General features: G+C 45.4%; 1 protein-coding gene across 3 annotated transcripts in view; it reads left to right on the top strand.

Moving 5' to 3' along the window:
* The first annotated feature begins 8,960 nt into the window (after window positions 1-8,960).
* Window positions 8,961-18,217, top strand: part of MAP3K7 (mitogen-activated protein kinase kinase kinase 7) — a 42,219-nt gene continuing 32,962 nt past the window's right edge. For 2 of the 3 annotated variants that reach the window (XM_066612722.1, XM_066612715.1), the window contains exons 1-4: window positions 8,961-9,188; window positions 13,716-13,826; window positions 14,956-15,021; window positions 16,429-16,474. In XM_066612722.1, the coding sequence (XP_066468819.1) occupies window positions 9,099-9,188; window positions 13,716-13,826; window positions 14,956-15,021; window positions 16,429-16,474 (313 nt within the window). In that variant the 5' untranslated portion in view covers window positions 8,961-9,098. Of the gene's footprint in view, window positions 9,189-13,715; window positions 13,827-14,955; window positions 15,022-16,428; window positions 16,475-18,217 lie in introns of those variants that run through there. The other variant, XM_066612730.1, reaches the window with a different exon arrangement.

Raw genomic sequence — 18,217 nt, 5'->3', positions numbered from 1 at the left:
CCATTGCTAAAGTGTTAAGTCTTATTAGGACTGGGATTCCCCTCTCAAGATATATATTAAACACAAGAGGATCAGTATTTAAAAGGTGAAAAAACAAAAAACATATCCTTCCTTCCTTCCTTCCTTCCTTCCTTCCTTCCAGAAACCCATATCCATACAGTGGTCATTTTCAGGGTAGTTAACCAGCCCAGAGCCTGAACCGTTTAGCACTATATAACCCAATTGGATAAAATTTCAGGAAGGTGGGAAAGAAAAACAATGCCTTTTTATTTTTCTTTTCTTCCTCCCCCCCCCCCCCCCCACTCCGGACCTTAACAGCACAAGATTCTTACTAGGCTCTCTGGAGCCATGGACAGGACATGGGCTGGTTAACAGTCCTAAACTAACTTTCCAGAACTGATGCAGCCATGCCAATGGGGTATGCACTCCATCCTGCGCTGGGCGTGGGGAAATCAGAGCACTCCTCAAGGTAAGGGAATATTTGTTCCTTTACCTTGGGGCTGCATTGCAGCTGCATTGATGTTGGAAAGTTGATTAGGATTGGGATATCAGGATACACTGCAACCATCTATTGTGGGTCGCCAGAGATAGCTCATGCCTCAGCACCACCTGAATCCACCATCCACTGCCACCATTGCTCACACTTGCCTGTGTGTTCCCCTTCTGTTGAGGGCAGGTAGACAAATAAGTGGGCATACTTCCACCACTCCCGTTCCCTTTTTTCATAAGGATTGCTGCATGCAGCCTTCTTGGTCCATGCCTCTTCTGACAGGTTCAAGCTCCTCGCAAACAGAAGAGGGGTGGAGCGGAAAGGTTGCATGCAGTGATCTTCAACAATGAAGGGAACAACCATTTGGGCACATGTTTTAATGATGATGAGCCCTATTAAAAATTCCTCCTTTGTTGCTGTACAGCCTTTGCCCTGTACATTTTGAAGTATTTGAATAGATGTCAAAAAAGAATACCTAGAATAATTGTTTGCAATATGGACTAAGAATAGGGCATAAAGCAATGGATTTAAACCAGCCTTTGCAAATAAATCCACAAAATCTTGACTGGCTGCAATATTTGTATCATCTGTAGTCTAAAAGAAATAAAGCTTTGATAAAGCTTTCTTGCTTGATCTTCAGGATGTAATTCTTACTCACCACAGGAGACTGGGTGAATGGCTGTTGAAGACACAGTGATCTTTTTCTGCGTTGGAGTCTTAAAATGATAGCTGCCGATGCCATTTAAGGCTTCAAGAGACAAACAGTTGTACACACACCTTGTTTTCCATAGTTCCCACTGCTTCCATTCTGGTGATTGAAACCAGTTTTGTAATCAGGGGCTCTGCAATTTAAAAAAAAAAAAGTGTAATTTGGACACTATGGAAAACAAGATGCCTGCACAGCTGTTTTTTATTCTTCTTAGCATTTGAGGCTGCAATCCTAGCCACACTTTCCTGGGAGTAAGCCTCACTGGACACAATGGGACTTACTTCTGAGTAGACATGCATAGGATTGTGCTCTGAAATGGGTAACATAATTTTAACACAAGGATCATCCTCTCCATAGTGGATCAGTTTGGCTGTAAGTTTCAGAATCTTGAAATGATGGAGGCAGGACAATTCAGCTCATATGGGCTGAAGGAGAAAGAGAGGAAGTCACAATTCTTGGGACAGAGTGAGGATAGTGCTGTAGCTTGATGGAGAAAGCACATACTTTGCATGGCAAAGGTGCCAGGTTCAATCCCCAGTATTTCCAAGCAGGGCTGGAAAAGACAGAAGAATTGCTGCCACTCAGGGACAACATCCTGATCAGTACAAGGCAACTTCTTAGAAAGCACACAACTAAAAACAAGATTATTACTCCTCACTTTATGTTAAACCAGGAAAAGGACTTTCAGATGAAAAATGGTGAAAGAGGAATGTGTTAATCCCACTGCCGGGGGTGGGGGGGGTGGTTGGGATTTACTGCATGTTGATAGATCTTGGCTGCATAAGGACTTTGGGACTGGAAATTCAAGCCAGCCTCATCACAACATGAGATGGATAATTGCAAGCCTGTTGTGAACCACTCTTGACCTCAGCAGACCAGTGTCAGCACCAGCTTGGAGAAAGCTTTTGGACACAAGCCTTGAGGGGGCAGCTCTTGAAAAGTGTGCGCACACGGGAAGGGGACAAGAGATTTCTCATTTGTGCTGTGACTGCAGCTGCTGGGCAAAAGAGAGCTCTCCTTCACAGGAGAAGCAGCAGCAGCAGCTTCTCTCCCTCCCCAGCACAAGTAACCTTGTACTCACTCCCTGGTTTAGCAGGCAATGGGAGGAGAGCAACAGCTCGAATGGTCAGTCTCTCTTTGGACACTGGCCATTTTAATTGCCAGATGCCTGCCTCAGCAGGGAAAGGGCATCTGCAAACTTTAAAATGGTGGGTGACCAAGGATTGACTTTCATGGTTTCCTCCCCATCACCCAGAAAGCTGTGGGGCACTTCTGGGTGACTGGAGGAAGCAGTGGCCAGGCATAGCATGACCGTAAGGGCAGGGGCCTTGGCCTCAGGTCTGACCAGGTCCGACCTGTGCCATGGGCTATGAACATGATCTCCAACCTGTGCTCTTGATAGTGGACATGGTGACTGAAAGCAGTGTTCTCCCTTGCCATCTGAATAGACCCAACACCTTGTAACCAGAGTATGCCCATTTGTATATTAGGCCACAAGATGCATGCCCGTGGACCCCAAAGCCTTTGCCAGTGGCAAGCATGCATCTCCACAGCTTGTCTTTCATCCTTCTTTTCAATGTCTCATTTTTTCTGTACAGACTGAGACTTCCCTAACAGCCTTCAGTATCTTTTCATCCCTTTGTCTCCAGGATAAAGAGACTCCTCTACTTACCCTTGAGCTGTTTCCCCTCTTCTATAATCTCCCTCTCAGGAGTTTGTACAAATTCACAGGAAGAGTCCCCTTCCAAGACCAAACCTTTTTTCACTCCCACCCCCAGCTTTTCCTTGTGCTTCTTTTAGTGAAGAAACAACCTATTTCACTCTCTCTAGTCTCCTGCCATCCCCTCTCTATAGAAAGAAAAAGCTGGTCAATTTCAGCTTGCTCCACCAGTCCAATTTTCCCTTCAAAACTCCACATGGCCTTCTCCAGTAGCAACAGAGTTCTAGCTCTCCTGCCCCAGCTATCTTTCTGGATTGAAACAAATAATTGTTTCCTATCTCTCTCCGTTTCTCCTCCTCTTCACAACTTGTTCTTTCACATGCACTATCAGTGACAGATTCCTTTTCCCTTGCAGCTCACCTTGCCACCTACTTATCGGTTTCCATTAAACAGTGACACCTGCAGGTTTTCTTTGGTATGACGCTCTGCAATCCTCATTTTTTCCCTCTTTATGGTTATATTTCCCCTTTCCTTATTATGTCAAAATTTAATCTGTATGTTGACAAAACTTTTATCTGTTATTCTGGACTCCATTTCTTCTTTGCACTCCTCCTGAATGCCAGTACATTGGCTGCATCACAACCAATGGTCAAGAGAAGCATGTGCATGATGAAACAGGTGTCCTAGAGCTTGAGCAGCAGCAGTCTCTTCTTGGACTGACATTCCTTCCAGCATCAGTACTTGTTCTCTGGATCAAGCCTCCATTTATTAACTCACATCTGGTCCTTCACGGCTTCCAGATCCTGATTTCGGGTACTTGTATGCCAAGGACTTTGTTTCCAAATTAGGGATGGGTTGAGGCCGTGAGACAGAGACATGCAGTGGGTGGGGAGGCAGGTGAGGCAGAGCCTCCCCACCGGAGTCCTTTGAAAAGCAGTGCTGCTATGTGAGGTGTGCAAGCACTCACAATCCACACACTATGGTGCATGGGTCATGAGTGCTTGCACACCTTACATGGCGGTCGTGGTGCTTTTTGAAGGACTCCAGTGGGGAGGCTCTGCCTCACCTGCCTCACCTGCCTCACCACCCACTGCACATCCCTGTTGTATGCTAGTCTCTCGGCCTCAACCCATCCCTAATTTGGAATCAATGTACAGTATTATAACACTGGACAACAGGCATGATTGCTCTAATGAGCTCTCAGCCTCACCCTGATTGGTGAGAAGCTCTCTGCATGTGATCAAAAAGTTATTTGTATTTATAAAAGTGGGCCATCTCATTAAAAAAATGGTGCTAAGCTATGGCAAGACATTGCCGAAATCAATCCCCTCATATTTGTTCATACAGCTGCATGTTTGAGGAAACACTTTGGCTTTTGAATGGCTCAACTGATATTGCAAATGGTGGTTCAAGCACTGTCAGTTCTTTGGGTTTCCTTTCATATGAATGGCATTCACAATAAAAGTTCATCCATCTGTATGTTTCTTCAGGGAGCATACACTGGAATACAGGAGTTTCTGATATTTTAGCTGAGAAGAAAAACACCCCAGCACATTTGGAAGCCTAAAAGGACATGTTCGCATGATGCACACACACAAAAAAGCAGCAATGAGGCCTTCTGTGCCACTCTTAGAAAGATGGTATTTCCACAATGAAGAAATCTAAGATCTAACTTCGAAAACTGCAGGTTGCATTGACCACAGTATTGTAATGGAGCAGTTTACAAGCAGGCTCCCCAAAGGTCAGCTCTCTGATCTTGGAAGCTAAGCAATGTCAGGCCTGGTTAGTACTTGGATGGGAGACCGCTTGGGAGTACCAGGTGCTGTAGGCTTATACCATAGTCTTTCGAGACTGAAGGTTGCCAACCATTGGGAGTATTGTAGTCCAAAAATAAACATCTGTATTCTGAACTTTTAAAAAAGTGTGTGTGTGATCAATATATTTTTTTTTACAATTACCTTTTCCCCCAACTGTTTAGCGCTAGTGCTATTCAGCCATAAGCAGCTTTGTAGTAAACCTCACAGTGCAATCCTAGGCATGTCTTCTTGGAAGTATTGATTATTTCAAAACCCAGAAGTGGGCTCCAATCAGTGATTGAAGCTATTTGAAGCAGTGTGGAGGCCCACAAAGGGTTCTCTGAGCCTTCCAGAACCCCCAAACTACCAGTGTGATTCCCCATATATGTTTAAAAGCCCCTTGCTCCTGGCAGCAGCACAATCCCTGCGGTGCCATTGGGGCCTCGCCCCATGTCTGCAAATATTTAATTAATTTAATTAACAGTATTTAATTAATTAACAGTATTTATATACCACTTTTCAACTAAAAGTTCACAAAGCGGTTTACAGAGAAAAATAAAATAACCAAATGGCTCCCTGTCCCAAAAGGGCTCACAATCTAAAAAGATGCAAATGAATACCAGCAGACAGCCACTAGAACAGACACTGCTGGGGTGAGGAGGGCCAGTTACTCTCCCCCTGCTAAAAAAAAGGAGCACCCACTTGAAAAAGTGCCTCTTACCCAATTAGCAGGGGTTAAATTTACCGCAGTCCTAAAGTCCAAGTAAGAGCCACAGCTGGTGCATCAGCTTGAAGCTGCACAAAAATACTCCAGGACACAACAGCTACCTGTTAGCAGCAAAGTTGGATCCTGGAGCACCTTGCAAAGCTGATCTTTCAAGGGAAGTGCTATCCTATCCTCAGCAGGTTGTCATTCCCTTCCAGTATCAGCTTTCCTACTGAATAACAGCACCTATATCCTGCTTGAATTAAATGTCAACTCATTAACCTACATTGTCTTTCACAACTGAGGCATAAATCCAGAACCTCCATGGCCAACATGGTCCCAGATAAAAATGAGAGGTAGAGCTTGTGTCAGCTGTATACTAATGACCCTGCATTCCAAACCTCTGTACAGCTTCTTCCAGCAGTTTCAAATCAATGTTAAAGAGCACAGAGAAACAGATGGAACCCTGCAGGATCCCATGGTCAGGATGTTGTTGGGCATCACAGTAGGTGGTAGACCTATAAAATCCCTAACTTGCTTGGTCATCCACCACTAGCACACACTCAAAATTAGGCAAGTGCCAAACAGGACACCTCAACAGGCCAATGACAATATGGTAGATTACCACAACCCCAACCACCTTGCTTCAACCAGTGGCTGTACAAGGAAACTTGGTGGACAGAGCTAACTCCATCTGCTTCATTCAGCCAGGTCTCCAGTATATGCCAGGTCAGCATGCTGTGGTCTGACCATTAACAGCCTGGCTTGAAGAAGCAAAACTCCAGGCTAGGGGGAATCCTACCATGGCATACAGAACATATTGGGAAAAGAACTGGAAGAAGGAATAGCACTCAAGGGTGTCAGCTTCCTCCCCCTGTGTTTCCATTAATAATAGTGTGATCTGCATGATCTAGATTACAACCATGGCAGGTTTGAAATACTAAAAGCCCCTTTACTCCCCCTCCCCCGTTGTTTTAACCCAAGCTATATACTTTTAAAAATAAAAGACAGAAAGACTACTACAGAAAGAAGTGCGCACAAAGGGCATTGTGTTAGTTAGACAAAATGCGCTGGGCCCAACGCCCACCACCAGTGTGCTTAGGAGAGGACAGGTGGGCAAGTGGTGGAACTGGCCACTCATGCAGCAGCTGCCACTTCAACCTCTTGCCCACTCATCTGTTCCAGTAAGGCAGTAGTGAGGACTGGGCACAGAAAATACAATTTTCCCTGCTGCACTGCCCAGACAGATATGGACAAAGAGCCTGCAGAGATTGCTGCTGCTGCTTTTGAATGTAACTATTACTTGTCATGGAGAGAGAGAGAGAGAGAGCGCACGTGCAATCTTGTAGACAGTGAAGTAGCCACTTCATTTTCTGCCCACTCACCAGCACTCTCCTACTTAGTGCTATGGTACTTAGGATCTTACTTGCTCCAATCTTACCTGCTGCCACATGCAGAGAGAAAGTGAATATTCTCCTCTCTGATAAATGTTACACAGTACAATCCTCTCCATCATGAAATCTAGAGAGAAATGGGGGCACTCCCATATCTATCCACTTCTTATCTTCTCTCCTTTGGCATTGTCCATTCTTGGATCTATTGGGCCTTTGTGAAACAGTGGACAATGCCAAAGGAGAGAAGATAAAAAGTGGATAGACAAGCCTCCTTGAGGCAGGCACTGTGAGCATCACCCTGCTTGCTGCTCACAGTGCCTGCCTCAAGGAAGCCGGCCAGGATAGCGCAGCTGGAGCATGCCTGGGTGCTTGCCAAAGGGATCCATGCTTCGGCGTTGGCAGCTGCTTGGGTTTGGTTGCAGGTGTAGCCTCTCACAGTGGGAGGCTCTACACCACATGGCCTGGGTTCAGTCTTGGCTGCCATGCCAAAGCTTGTGGCACTTCTGGGTAGAGAGAGAGGAGGGCAGGGTGACAGGGAAGAAGGTAAGGGCACATGGGGACAATCAGAGGCAACACAGCAAGCAGCAGGGGATGATTGGAAGCTCAAAAGAGGGCTGAGCACTGAGGCAGAATGGTGAGCAGCCACAGAAAATAGTGGCACCAGCCAGCAGACCAGTGATACACCCATCACCTGAGGAAGCAGGAAAGCTCCCACAGTGCTGTGGAGAACAAAGGGTGGTGCAACCCCCTCTCCGTCATAGAATTAATTTTGCCCCTCAAACCTCAAAAGCCTCTGCCACAGGATGGGTCTCTCTCATCGAGAAGCAGAGCTCCTTAGGGCACTACACTTGGCCCACAAGGGACACAGGCATCACAGCAGGGAGAAGTGGGTGACAAGGAGGAAGCCAGGTGGGCCACCACTGTGAGATACAGGAAGCTGGACTAGATGGGCCTTTGGTCTGATCCAGCAGGGCTCTTCTTATGTTCTTATGTGCTTCATGGCCATGCTCAATGGAATTATGGTGCCTCTGCCAGATCCTTCTTCCCTTAGTGTTGGGATGCTGAGAAATATCCTGGTGGGAGGCCCATTCTGCTTAGATCAGTGTTTCTCAGCATGTGCCCTCCACCATACCACTTCACAAGGTCCACCTTTTCAAAGTGCCACTGGAAGTAACTGGAGATGACATCATCACCAGTTACTTCTGAGTTGGAAGACCAGATGCGACAGACAGCAGTAAGAGGCTCAGAGTGGATGGCAGGGCTTTTTCAAGCACAGAAAAGCATGCTTTGGAGCCTCCTGCCACTGTTTGTTGTGTCGCGTTCCTGGTCTCGCTGCCCAGCCGAAGGTGCCCAGGGGTCCAGCGAGTACCTCCAGGCACCACCTCAAGTACCACTGGTGGAGAAACACTGGCTGAGACGCACTCCACCCGCCCACAGGCAAATGAAGGGATGCAGGCTCTGCAGAAGGCGTGATGGCAACCCCACCACTGCTCAATCCAGAACTGACTACAAAGAGATTGGGGTGGAAGAGAGGAGGGTGGTGGGTCCCCCAAAATTGGATAGGCCTGTGCCCTATGAGCCCAATCCTGTGCATGTCTATTCAGTGGTAAGTCCCATTCTAGTCAATGGAGCTTCCTCCCAGGAAAGTGTGGCTAGGAGCGCAGCCTCAGAGTCCAGTCCTATGCATGTCTACTCAGAAGTAAGTCCCATTCCAGTCAATGGGGCTTCCTCCCAGGAAAGCGTGGCTAGGAGCGCAGCCTCAGAGGCCAGCCGCCTGCGAGCCTGCCCAGAAGGAAGCCCCATTCGAGTCCATGGGGTTACTCCCAGGGGACTGCGGCAGCCTCCGGCGGGCGAGCGGGCGGGCGGGCGGAGCAGCTCCAGGAAGAGGGAGGCGCGCTTCAGAGCTGGCGGTGCGGCGCCCCTCCTCCCGCTGCCGGACGGCGATGGCTCCGGCGGGGCCCCCTCAGTGAGGCGCCCTTGCGGAGCAGCGGCGAAAGGGGGAGAGCGGCCGGCCCGGGCAGCGGCCCCGAGTGGCGAGCCGGGCTGCGGGCAGCGCCTCCTCTGCCGGGGGCGCGCAGCCGCCGACGCGACTCCCAGGCTCCGGGCGAGAAGAGGCCGCGGCCTGCGGGCGCCCGGGAGCGGGGCGGAAGGAGCGGCCCTGGCCTCCGAGGGGGCAGGATGCCGAGCCAGGTGAAGCCCGGCCGGAAGAGGCTCGCATGAGGCCTCCCCGCGGCCCAGGGGGTGCCCTCGCCAGGCCCTCCTGCCCCCCTCGCCGTCGCTGAGCTGCGGTGGGGCCACCGCCCCGCCTCTCCCCCCCCCTCCAGCCCCGCCGCCAGTGGAGGGATGTCTTCGGCCAGCTCCGCAGACATGATTGAAACCCCCCCGGTGCTCAACTTCGAGGAGATCGACTACAAAGAGATCGAGGTGGAGGAGGTGAGTCCCCGCTGGTGGGGGGGCTGCCTTGGGGAGGCCTACTCGCGAGTAGGCTCCACTTGGGACTGGGGGTCCCAGGGCAAGACCACCCACTCAGCTGCCTGCAGCCCTGGCCACCCTTTCCTGAGAGCAAGCCCCGCTGAACACAGCAGGGCTTGCTCCTGAGTAGACTTGCATAGGATTGTGCCCTGACTCTTGCAAGAAGTGCCTAAGCTCCAGCCTACGTGGAAGTTGCTGCTGCTTCTCTTTCTCCTCTTCCCCCCCCCCCATTCAAAATAAAGGAAAGATACTTGGGGTATTATAACCCTATTGTGTTGGCCTTATAACAAGGCCTGTTGGTATATGGCTCCTGTTGGGGCTTGAGAACAGCAACATCATATATACTGTACTCGTTTGGGGGATCTCAGCCCTACAAAAACTATTTTTGCAGCACTTGGGCTACAAGATTTCAGTTCTGACTTAGGCTGCCATCCTATCCACACTTACCAGAGAGTAAACCCCATTGACTGAGTAGACAGGCATAGGATTGGGCTCTTAGACATCTGAGGGCCCAATCCTATACAACTTTCCAGCATCAGTGCAACCACAATGCAGCCCAGAGGTTAGGGTACAAGTGTTCCCTGACATTGAGGAGGCCTCTGTGACTGCCTCCCCACCAAAGGATGCAGCACACGCCCCCTTGGCATAGCTGCACTGGCCCTGGAAAATTGAATAGGGTTGGGCCCACAGATGTGAATTCTTCCTTAAAAGATGCGATATTTGATGTTGAAAGCCTTTGTGTGGGTTTATATTCTTAGAAAAAGGGATGACACTTAAGGGTCAGAGAGGTATGGCTGAGATCGTATCTTGTCTCACAGCAGGTGTGAACTCATTCAACCAGTTTTATGCAGTGTTTTTCCCATTTAGAAAAGCACTTCCAAAGAGTGTGAAGAAGACTCATAACTTATTTGTAAATGGTTATGTGTGGATATTCTGCACGTGTCTACTTGCATGTTTGTGCAGTTTGGCTGCTGCTTTCCATCACATGTACATAAGCAGCAAAATACAAGCATGATTTATGGTGCCTAGTTTGCATCTTGTGTTTTTATGGACTAAAAGCATAATCAGTGGAATAACTGAAAGTGGCATTCTAACTTAGCTCCAATTCTCAGCTTCAGTTCAGTTTTCCATTTGTGAAGAGATGGCTACTTTTTCTTAAATATCATGCTGCATTAAAGTAGCTTCCAGCATCGTTGTGATGATGGTGATCTCCCAGTTTCTGATGTGAGGGCAACTGTCAACTGAATGAGAAGCTGCCTGGCAGAGCCTTAAGCCTGTGGATCTGGACTTTGCTGTGCCAAGCTGATTTGGACTGGGTAATAGTAGGTTAAGGACATAAGTAGGTTAAGGACATTGGTGGCATAAGGGGAAAAATCTTTGATTCGTTATGTTCTTCTTCCTCCATATATGTCACCCAACTACAGGGACAAGGCTTGACAGAAAATATGGGTGGAGCTGCAGCTGGCATCATTTGGTATCCACTTACGGAAGTTTCCAAGAAATTGGATTTCTTGTCCAATTCATGGGGCAGAAGGAAGACTATAAGTAGAACATGCCCTTTGAAAGCAGATTTAGGGAAATGTCTGAGAAGTGACATTTCACTGAACCTTTTGCATGTAACTGCATACAGCAATTGTCCTTCTAATTTTATCATTTTAAAGTTGTTGGATTTGTTATGTCTTTTGCCCAATTAATCTAAAAGATATTTATATCTGTTAAGTCTCAGTTCCCCATATTATTGTAATTGAACAGGTTTATTAACTTAAGGAAACAAGTATCCAACATTTCACCACACTCTCCGAGCATTATGTCACACATGAAACATGGATCAGGCAATGTACATTGCAGCAGAATTGAGCCCAATGTCTGGTATTACCAGCAGTGTTCCCTGTAAGGGGTCTGCTAATGCGCAGACCCCTTAAGCGGCTGCATGGCATCACAGTGCAACCTCCAGATGTTGGCAATGACTTTGTTGCTGAGTTTCCAGTTTGCCGAGCTCTTCATTGGGAGGTATGCAGTTACTCGTCTGTGCACCTTAGAGGGAACACTGGCTGACAAGGAAAGGGTTTAACCGTCACTCCAGTAGTGTTCCTGAGTACCTCTTTTTTAATTTTTCAAATTTAAGTGAATGGTTACCTTTTATTCCTATGGGCAGGGTCTGCCCCATCCATGAAGCCAACTGACGGTGTTACTGCAGGCAGGAGATTGGTGGGGGGCACTCATCTCTGTCCACCTACATGCCTCCACTGCTTCTCCTTTCACTCTCTGGGACAGAGAGGAAGTGTAGAGGGGAGGAGAGTGCTGAACCAGAACATTTTCTTTCTGTATGTGTAAAGCTATTTTTGAACCTTTCTCCCTTTTCCTTCTCTCTCCTTTCGTGCACCCCAAACCTTCCAATCTAATATCAGGTCTCCCCCATCTTGTCCCCCTCCATGCCTGTGCCATTATGTCTCAACTTTCCTTTTTAAGGATTTTCTCTCCCTTCTCTCTCTCTTCTCTACCCTTTAGCAACTGCTTACATAGTTGTGAGTGAATGGTTAGAAATGTTTGTTTCCAATAAGTAAGATAGGTTTACAACCTAAGTCTTACTGAATACAGTAGCCTTATTTCTGAGTAAGATAAATAACACAATTTTCGAACACCTCTATGAACGACTAAGGGCGCAATCCTAACCCCTTATGTCTGTGCTTTCCAGCACTGACATAAGGGCAGTGCAGCTCTGAGGTAAGGGAACAAATATTCCCTTACTTTGAGGAGGCCTCCGTGAGTGACATCCAACTGCAGGATGCAGCACATGGCCCATTGGCACCACTATGCCAGTGCTGGGAAGCACTGACATAAGGGGTTAGGATAGCGCCCTAAGACACATTACAGTGCTTTATTTAGATTCCCCTTCCCTTTTACTGTAAATTATACCCACAATAAAGTTTGCCTGTTTTTTCACTCTTGTCTCCTTTTCCTTCCCTGCTAAACTACTGAGCCATGTCATTGGCCACTCCACAGAATATCCACATATGAAGTACTGTAGTTTTCTCTCATGTACACGTTATGTGTGTTTAAAAGTTCACACCATAATAAGTCACAGTAGCCAAATGTTGTGAAACCATTAAGACTTTGGGTTGCAGACCAATGTCTCTTCTTTTCTCTTCCATAATGCTGATCACATTTGGTTATCTTATGACAGTTTCTTTCGACGTGAAACTAATAACTTCATCATGGAGTACAGGGTTGTGTCTCTCTAGTCCTGCAAGCTAATCACTCAGGTCAGAGAGATCCGTTATTCAAATATGTATATATGGGGTCTCTTTGTTCATTCCTTTAATTCTTTCTGAGGTGAAGGAAGCAACTTATTACTCCAAGCAACATTCCCCATTTCCCCCTTTTTCCTGCACAATCCCAGGAGCAAATAAGCTAGTCAGTGCCTGAATGGAAGATTTTTTCAGATACCCTGCACATGCCCAATCTCATCTGATCTTGGAAGCTAAGCAGGAGCAGGCCTAGTTAGTACTTGGATGGTAGACCGCATGGAATACCGGGTGCTGTAGACCATATAGTCTTTCGAGACTGAAGGTTGCCAACCAAGATTTGTGTTCCAGTTTTGAATGCCATTAAACCTCTCTGATACAGGAAGGCAGGTGCAACTTTAGTCATGAACAGATTCTTTCTCAGGGAGTCAGGTCACAATGCACACAAGCCCAGGTTCAAGGTAATTGTCCCATCCAATTGAATATTTTATGACCACTTCGTCATCTCAACCAAATCTGCAACCTGATCAGGTGGGCTGAATGGGCTGGTTTGTGTCAGTCTCAGTAATGGGCTGGTTAGGAAGTATTGTTCTTCAGTTGCCCAGCCAAAGGCGATGAGCAATCTACAGAGTTACCTGTCTACCTGGCTATGCAGTTTATCTGTAATGATGATGGTTTAAAATTGTCTCCAAGGTGCTTCTTTCCTACTGACCCTTACATCAAGGTTTCAGTTAAAGGAAATCGGGATGGAGATACAAGCAGCAGAAGCCCAAACATCACAACATGTAGATATGGTTATTATTCTAGACAGGCCTGTTGATCAGCTAAATCAAATGCAGGTCATCCACCATGTGAAGTGGCCTCTAGGGATTTGGTAAGGAGTGGCCACAGGATATAGGTATCTTGTGGTCTTGAGTGTTCCCTGAGGCATCTTGTGGGCCACTGTAAGCTGGACTATATGAGCTCTTGGCCAGATCCAGCAGGGCTGTTCTTATAATAAACCTCTTCCTTTGGTCGCCTACTTCAAATTTAAAAAAAATTGTCAGGCAACTTACAGGCTACAACAAATGGCTGGCTGCCTATGTTCATCACAAAAGTCACAAAAGTTGTGTAGCCTTTTCTGAGAACATAAAGGTGTGTTTTAGTTGTGTTATTTTATAATGTTAATAAAATAATTAAAGGAGATTGTGTAGATTTGTTTGTGGAAATATTTATCTGGCAGTTTTCAATTGCCTTCATCTAGGTTGTTGGAAGAGGAGCTTTTGGAGTGGTTTGCAAAGCAAAGTGGCGAGGAAAAGATGTGGCCATTAAACAAATAGAAAGTGAATCGGAACGAAAAGCCTTCATTGTAGAGGTACAGTTTTGCTTTTATGTTTATTCTAACACTCACAAATACCAGATAGACTTTCAGAGGCAGAATATTTCAGTTGCATGATAATTTTTGCATAACAATATTGTCTCTTCTTCTCCTTTATTATAATAATAATAATAATAAAACTTTATTTCTATCCCGCCCTTCTCCCCAAAGGGACCCAGGGCGGCTAACAACATATAAAACAGATTAAAACATAATTTCACAACAGATAAAAACATATTAAAAACACATTAGCAGAACCCATAAAAACAGTAGTCAGATAAAAGTCAGAATAAAAGAGCATAAAACAGCAGTCCTTAGAGGAATCAGGCCTGTAAAAAAGCAACTAAAAGATGTATAAAAGATGTTAAAAAGGCCATGAAGTCAGAAGGCTTGGTTAAACAGCAAGGTCTTCAGGCCTCGCCAAAAACTCTCAAGAGAGGGAGCCATTCTCAAGTCAAGGGGAAGTGGAACCTCTCTAGATGCTGTCCCATGGATTGTGGTGTGCTTTGCTTATATAAGAATTGAGAAAGCAACAGATGTTTTCTTAAGACTACTATTTGAGTCTTAAGGTGCAATTAGTCTTAAAGGTGCAATTAGTCTTAAAAATCTGTATATTTGTATGGGTGCTCAGAGTATTACTGGAGTATTACTGTGACTGTACTTTTGAAAAATATAGGTCCCCTATATCCTTCCCCTTCAAATTTTCTGCATAAATAGAGGGGTCTAATGGGTCTAATGGGCAGTTGCTAAAAAGATGAATGTCGCCAACCCGATTTTAGATGCAGTGCTGAACTTGCTATGCTGACATGGGACAGCATCTGGCAGAGAACAGCAGCATCAATGGTACTCTGAGCTGCTTGCTAACAAGATGCAGTAGAAGGAGGGCACATTTGGTGTCTCTTCTTTATATAGGATGATGTAGCTCTTATACATAAGACTGCAACAACTAAAACATAGGATAGAATTAGACTGCAATACTTTCTTCATACAGATCCATACATTATATAGCATCGCACTGTTCTGATAACTTTTTAATGTCGGGCATCAAGTCTATATGAGAACCAGACTGACTTTATCAGAGAATTAAGCCTTTTGAAAACACGTTTTTATTTATTTTTAATTCCAGCTTCGACAATTATCACGAGTGAACCATCCTAATATTGTTAAATTATATGGAGCATGTTTGAACCCGGTAAGTAACACTTTTGAAATCCTAATATACTTGGAACTAATAAAAATCAAAGAGGTTACTCAGCTTATTCAGCCTAGACCAGCATTTCTCCAGCCAGTGGTACTCATACCACCAGTGGTACTTGAGGTGGTGTCTGGTAGTATCCGTGGGATCCCCAGACCCCCACTGCCTGGCAGTGAGACGAGCAAAGCAATACGACAAGCAGTAATAGGAGACTCAGCTCAGCAGGCAGAAAGCAAAAAGCCTTTCCGTCTGCCCTGAGCCTCTTACATGTGTTTGTTGAACTGCGTCTGACTTCCCAATTCAGAAGTTACTGGCGATTACATCATTGCCAGTTACTTTGGATGCTATGTCCAACAGGTAGACCGTGCAAAGTGGTATGGCAAAGGACGAACATTGAAAAATGCTGGCCTAGACTGAAGTCTTAGGTACACTTGGGAGTACATCCTATTCAGTTAAATGGACCTTAATTCCAAGTAACTATTTAAATTGCTCTATTTGAGTTGTTTAAATCAGTGGTTCTCACACATTTAGTACCAGGACCCACTTTTTAGAATGAGAATCTGTCAGGACCCACCGGAAGTGATGTCATGACCAGAAGTGATACCATCAAGCAGGAAAATTTTTAACCATCCTAGGCTGCAACCATACCTACACTTACCCAGGAGTAAGTCCCATTTACTATCATTGTTAAAAGAATATATATAGTAGTTTGTTAAAAGTACAGATCTGTAACATTTCCCCAAACGCAGTCACATATCATGGTAGCATCAAGTCTAATATATTAAAAATAAAATACTGTTTTGAAATGAATGGGGACCCAGCTGAAATTGGCTCGTGACCCATCTAGTGGGTCCTGACCCACAGTTTGAGAAACACTGGCTTAAATGATTGCTTTAACTTTTTTTTTTAAACCACTCAAAACACAGTATGATCTTCCCAGAAAAATAAGAATTTTTAAAGTTCAGGTTGGATTAAATGAAAATATCTCTGTGTGGTAGTTCTTTATTGGGCCTATGTGCATCAATTGCACTTTTCCTTTTTATTAGCACAATTGTGCTTATATTTAGGATCGTCGTATTCGTTTATCCAGAGGCTTGGATATGCTGTCATTGAGTATAAAGTAGGAGCAATCAGATTTCCCTGGTTCCATTCTGTTGTTGCCTCGGGGCTTCGTAAGGCTCACTATAATACTCTGCTGTCCTTCAGTTTTTATCAGTGTTCAGCAGTGGTCTCTACAGAGTTAGAAATCGGAATGACAGATTCCTAGGGCAGCTTTGGTAACTAGATTAGGTAATTAGGATGGAGAGAATTTCATAAATATCCCTGTTACAAACATAATGCACATTTTCTTTCCCTCAGAGTTTTTTTTTCTAACTTTAAAAATTTGATTTTCACCCCTCCAAGGTGTGTCTTGTTATGGAATATGCTGAAGGAGGCTCTCTCTATAATGGTGAGTATCTCCTGAATTGTGTTGTCTGGAATGCAAACTAACATATGAGATTGCAATTAAACATTTGTTCTCCAAAATTACAGCTAACCGTACAAGTAAAATACAGTATAACTGGAGAATTGGCATCTCCACCCTCCTAGCAAGGTGAGTGGGCAGCAAGCAGAATGCCAGTTAACCAAGTTTCCTGGTTAACAAAGTTGTCAGGTCTGCCAGCCCCCTCCCTGGCTGACTGGACAGGGCTCAGCTCTGCAGTGCCACTTTTTCCTCTTCCTCCCTCAAGAAAGACCACTTAGGAAGTAGAGTCTCTGTTCCTGGAGTACCTTTGTGAGGAAGGGAGGAGGGGGAGGCAGTACCAGATAGCCAAGGCCTGTTCAGTAAGTAGAGGTGTGATTTTTTTGGTGTTAGCAAAATAAAAGCACATCACAGCGTTCTGCACTTCTCATTTTTGTAAAAAAACAAAACAAAAAAGACCCACACCCAAAATTTGCAAAAAAATAAACTGGGAAATCTGCAAAAAGAAATGGGCTGGACGGGGGGAGGGGGTGCATGGGGAATGACTATGGCTGAATCTGCTGACACTGTACCACCTATATCACCTACTTGAAACACTTTTAAAGCAATTATAATTTATAAAAATGCTCCCTTATAATAAAAACTCATAACACTGCTTTCTGCACTTTTTCTCCTTGGGGATAAAATGAAATCTGCAAAAAAATAAAACATTTAAAAACATCTCTATTAATAAGAAAGGGTGGGGACTGGCAGTCAGGTGGGGCAGCTTTGCTACTGTATTTAACTTCCAACATTTTTTATTTTAATATACCTGGATTCTTGTTTTGACTGCCTTTTGATAAGAAAAATAAAAAATCAAAGTTTCTGAAAATGTCAGTTTTCAGTCTGGTTAGTAACTGTTAGTCCTGGCAGCTAATGCATAAAGATACAAAGCAGTTTATATGATTTCATTGACTGGGCAAAAAAGTGGGTGCAGTGTATCTTGAATGGTCTGTGCTATGGTTATATTATAACCATACAATATTATACTAAGAATATTTATATGCCACTCTTCAACAGAATCGTTCCCAAAATGGTTAACACTGAAACAAATCAGTAAATTATTCCCTGTCCCCAAAGAGCACACACTCTAAAATAAAAAAAATGCAGAAGAGACACTAGCAACAGTCACTGGAAAAGACACCATGCTGGGGCGAAAAGGATGCCTTTAAAAGGTAACTGCTGGCCCAGTTAGCAGGGGTGAAATGGTTGTTAGATGCACATAATTCAATTCACATTTCCTACACCACCGCAAAGCTGTTGAAACCAATGTTTTACTGTGAAAGCTGTTGAAAGCATGGTAAGTGGATTACATTTAGTCTCGCATGGGCATAGATGGCTTCCCACTTTGGCGTACGATAGCAATCTCCAAAGTTGAGACCGCTGCATGCCAGTAAAGATGTCCCTGGCACAGAAGGAGCTTCCTGTTCTGCCTGCAGGCCTCTCTTTGGTGCCACAGATCACCCCAGACTTAGCGCTAGCCAGCCACTTCTGGGGTCTTGCCTCAGCAGGCTTTGTACCTAGATTTCCAAGCATGCCCAGCTGGCCAGCACAAAGGTTGGGGCGATCTGCTGCACCAAAGAAAGGGCCCTGGGTAGAACAGTAATCTCCTTTTACCCCGAGGAAAGGATCATGGTGGGCGCTGGATCCAGCCCGCTGGCTGGAGTTTGATGCAGGCTGGCTTTCAAGAAG

This window comes from Tiliqua scincoides, chromosome 1 (assembly GCF_035046505.1).
Source record: "Tiliqua scincoides isolate rTilSci1 chromosome 1, rTilSci1.hap2, whole genome shotgun sequence".
In the NCBI taxonomy this organism is placed as follows: Eukaryota; Metazoa; Chordata; class Lepidosauria; order Squamata; family Scincidae; genus Tiliqua; species Tiliqua scincoides.
The sequence above is the reverse complement of the archived record's forward strand: the minus strand, read 5'-3'. Positions and strand labels throughout refer to the sequence as shown.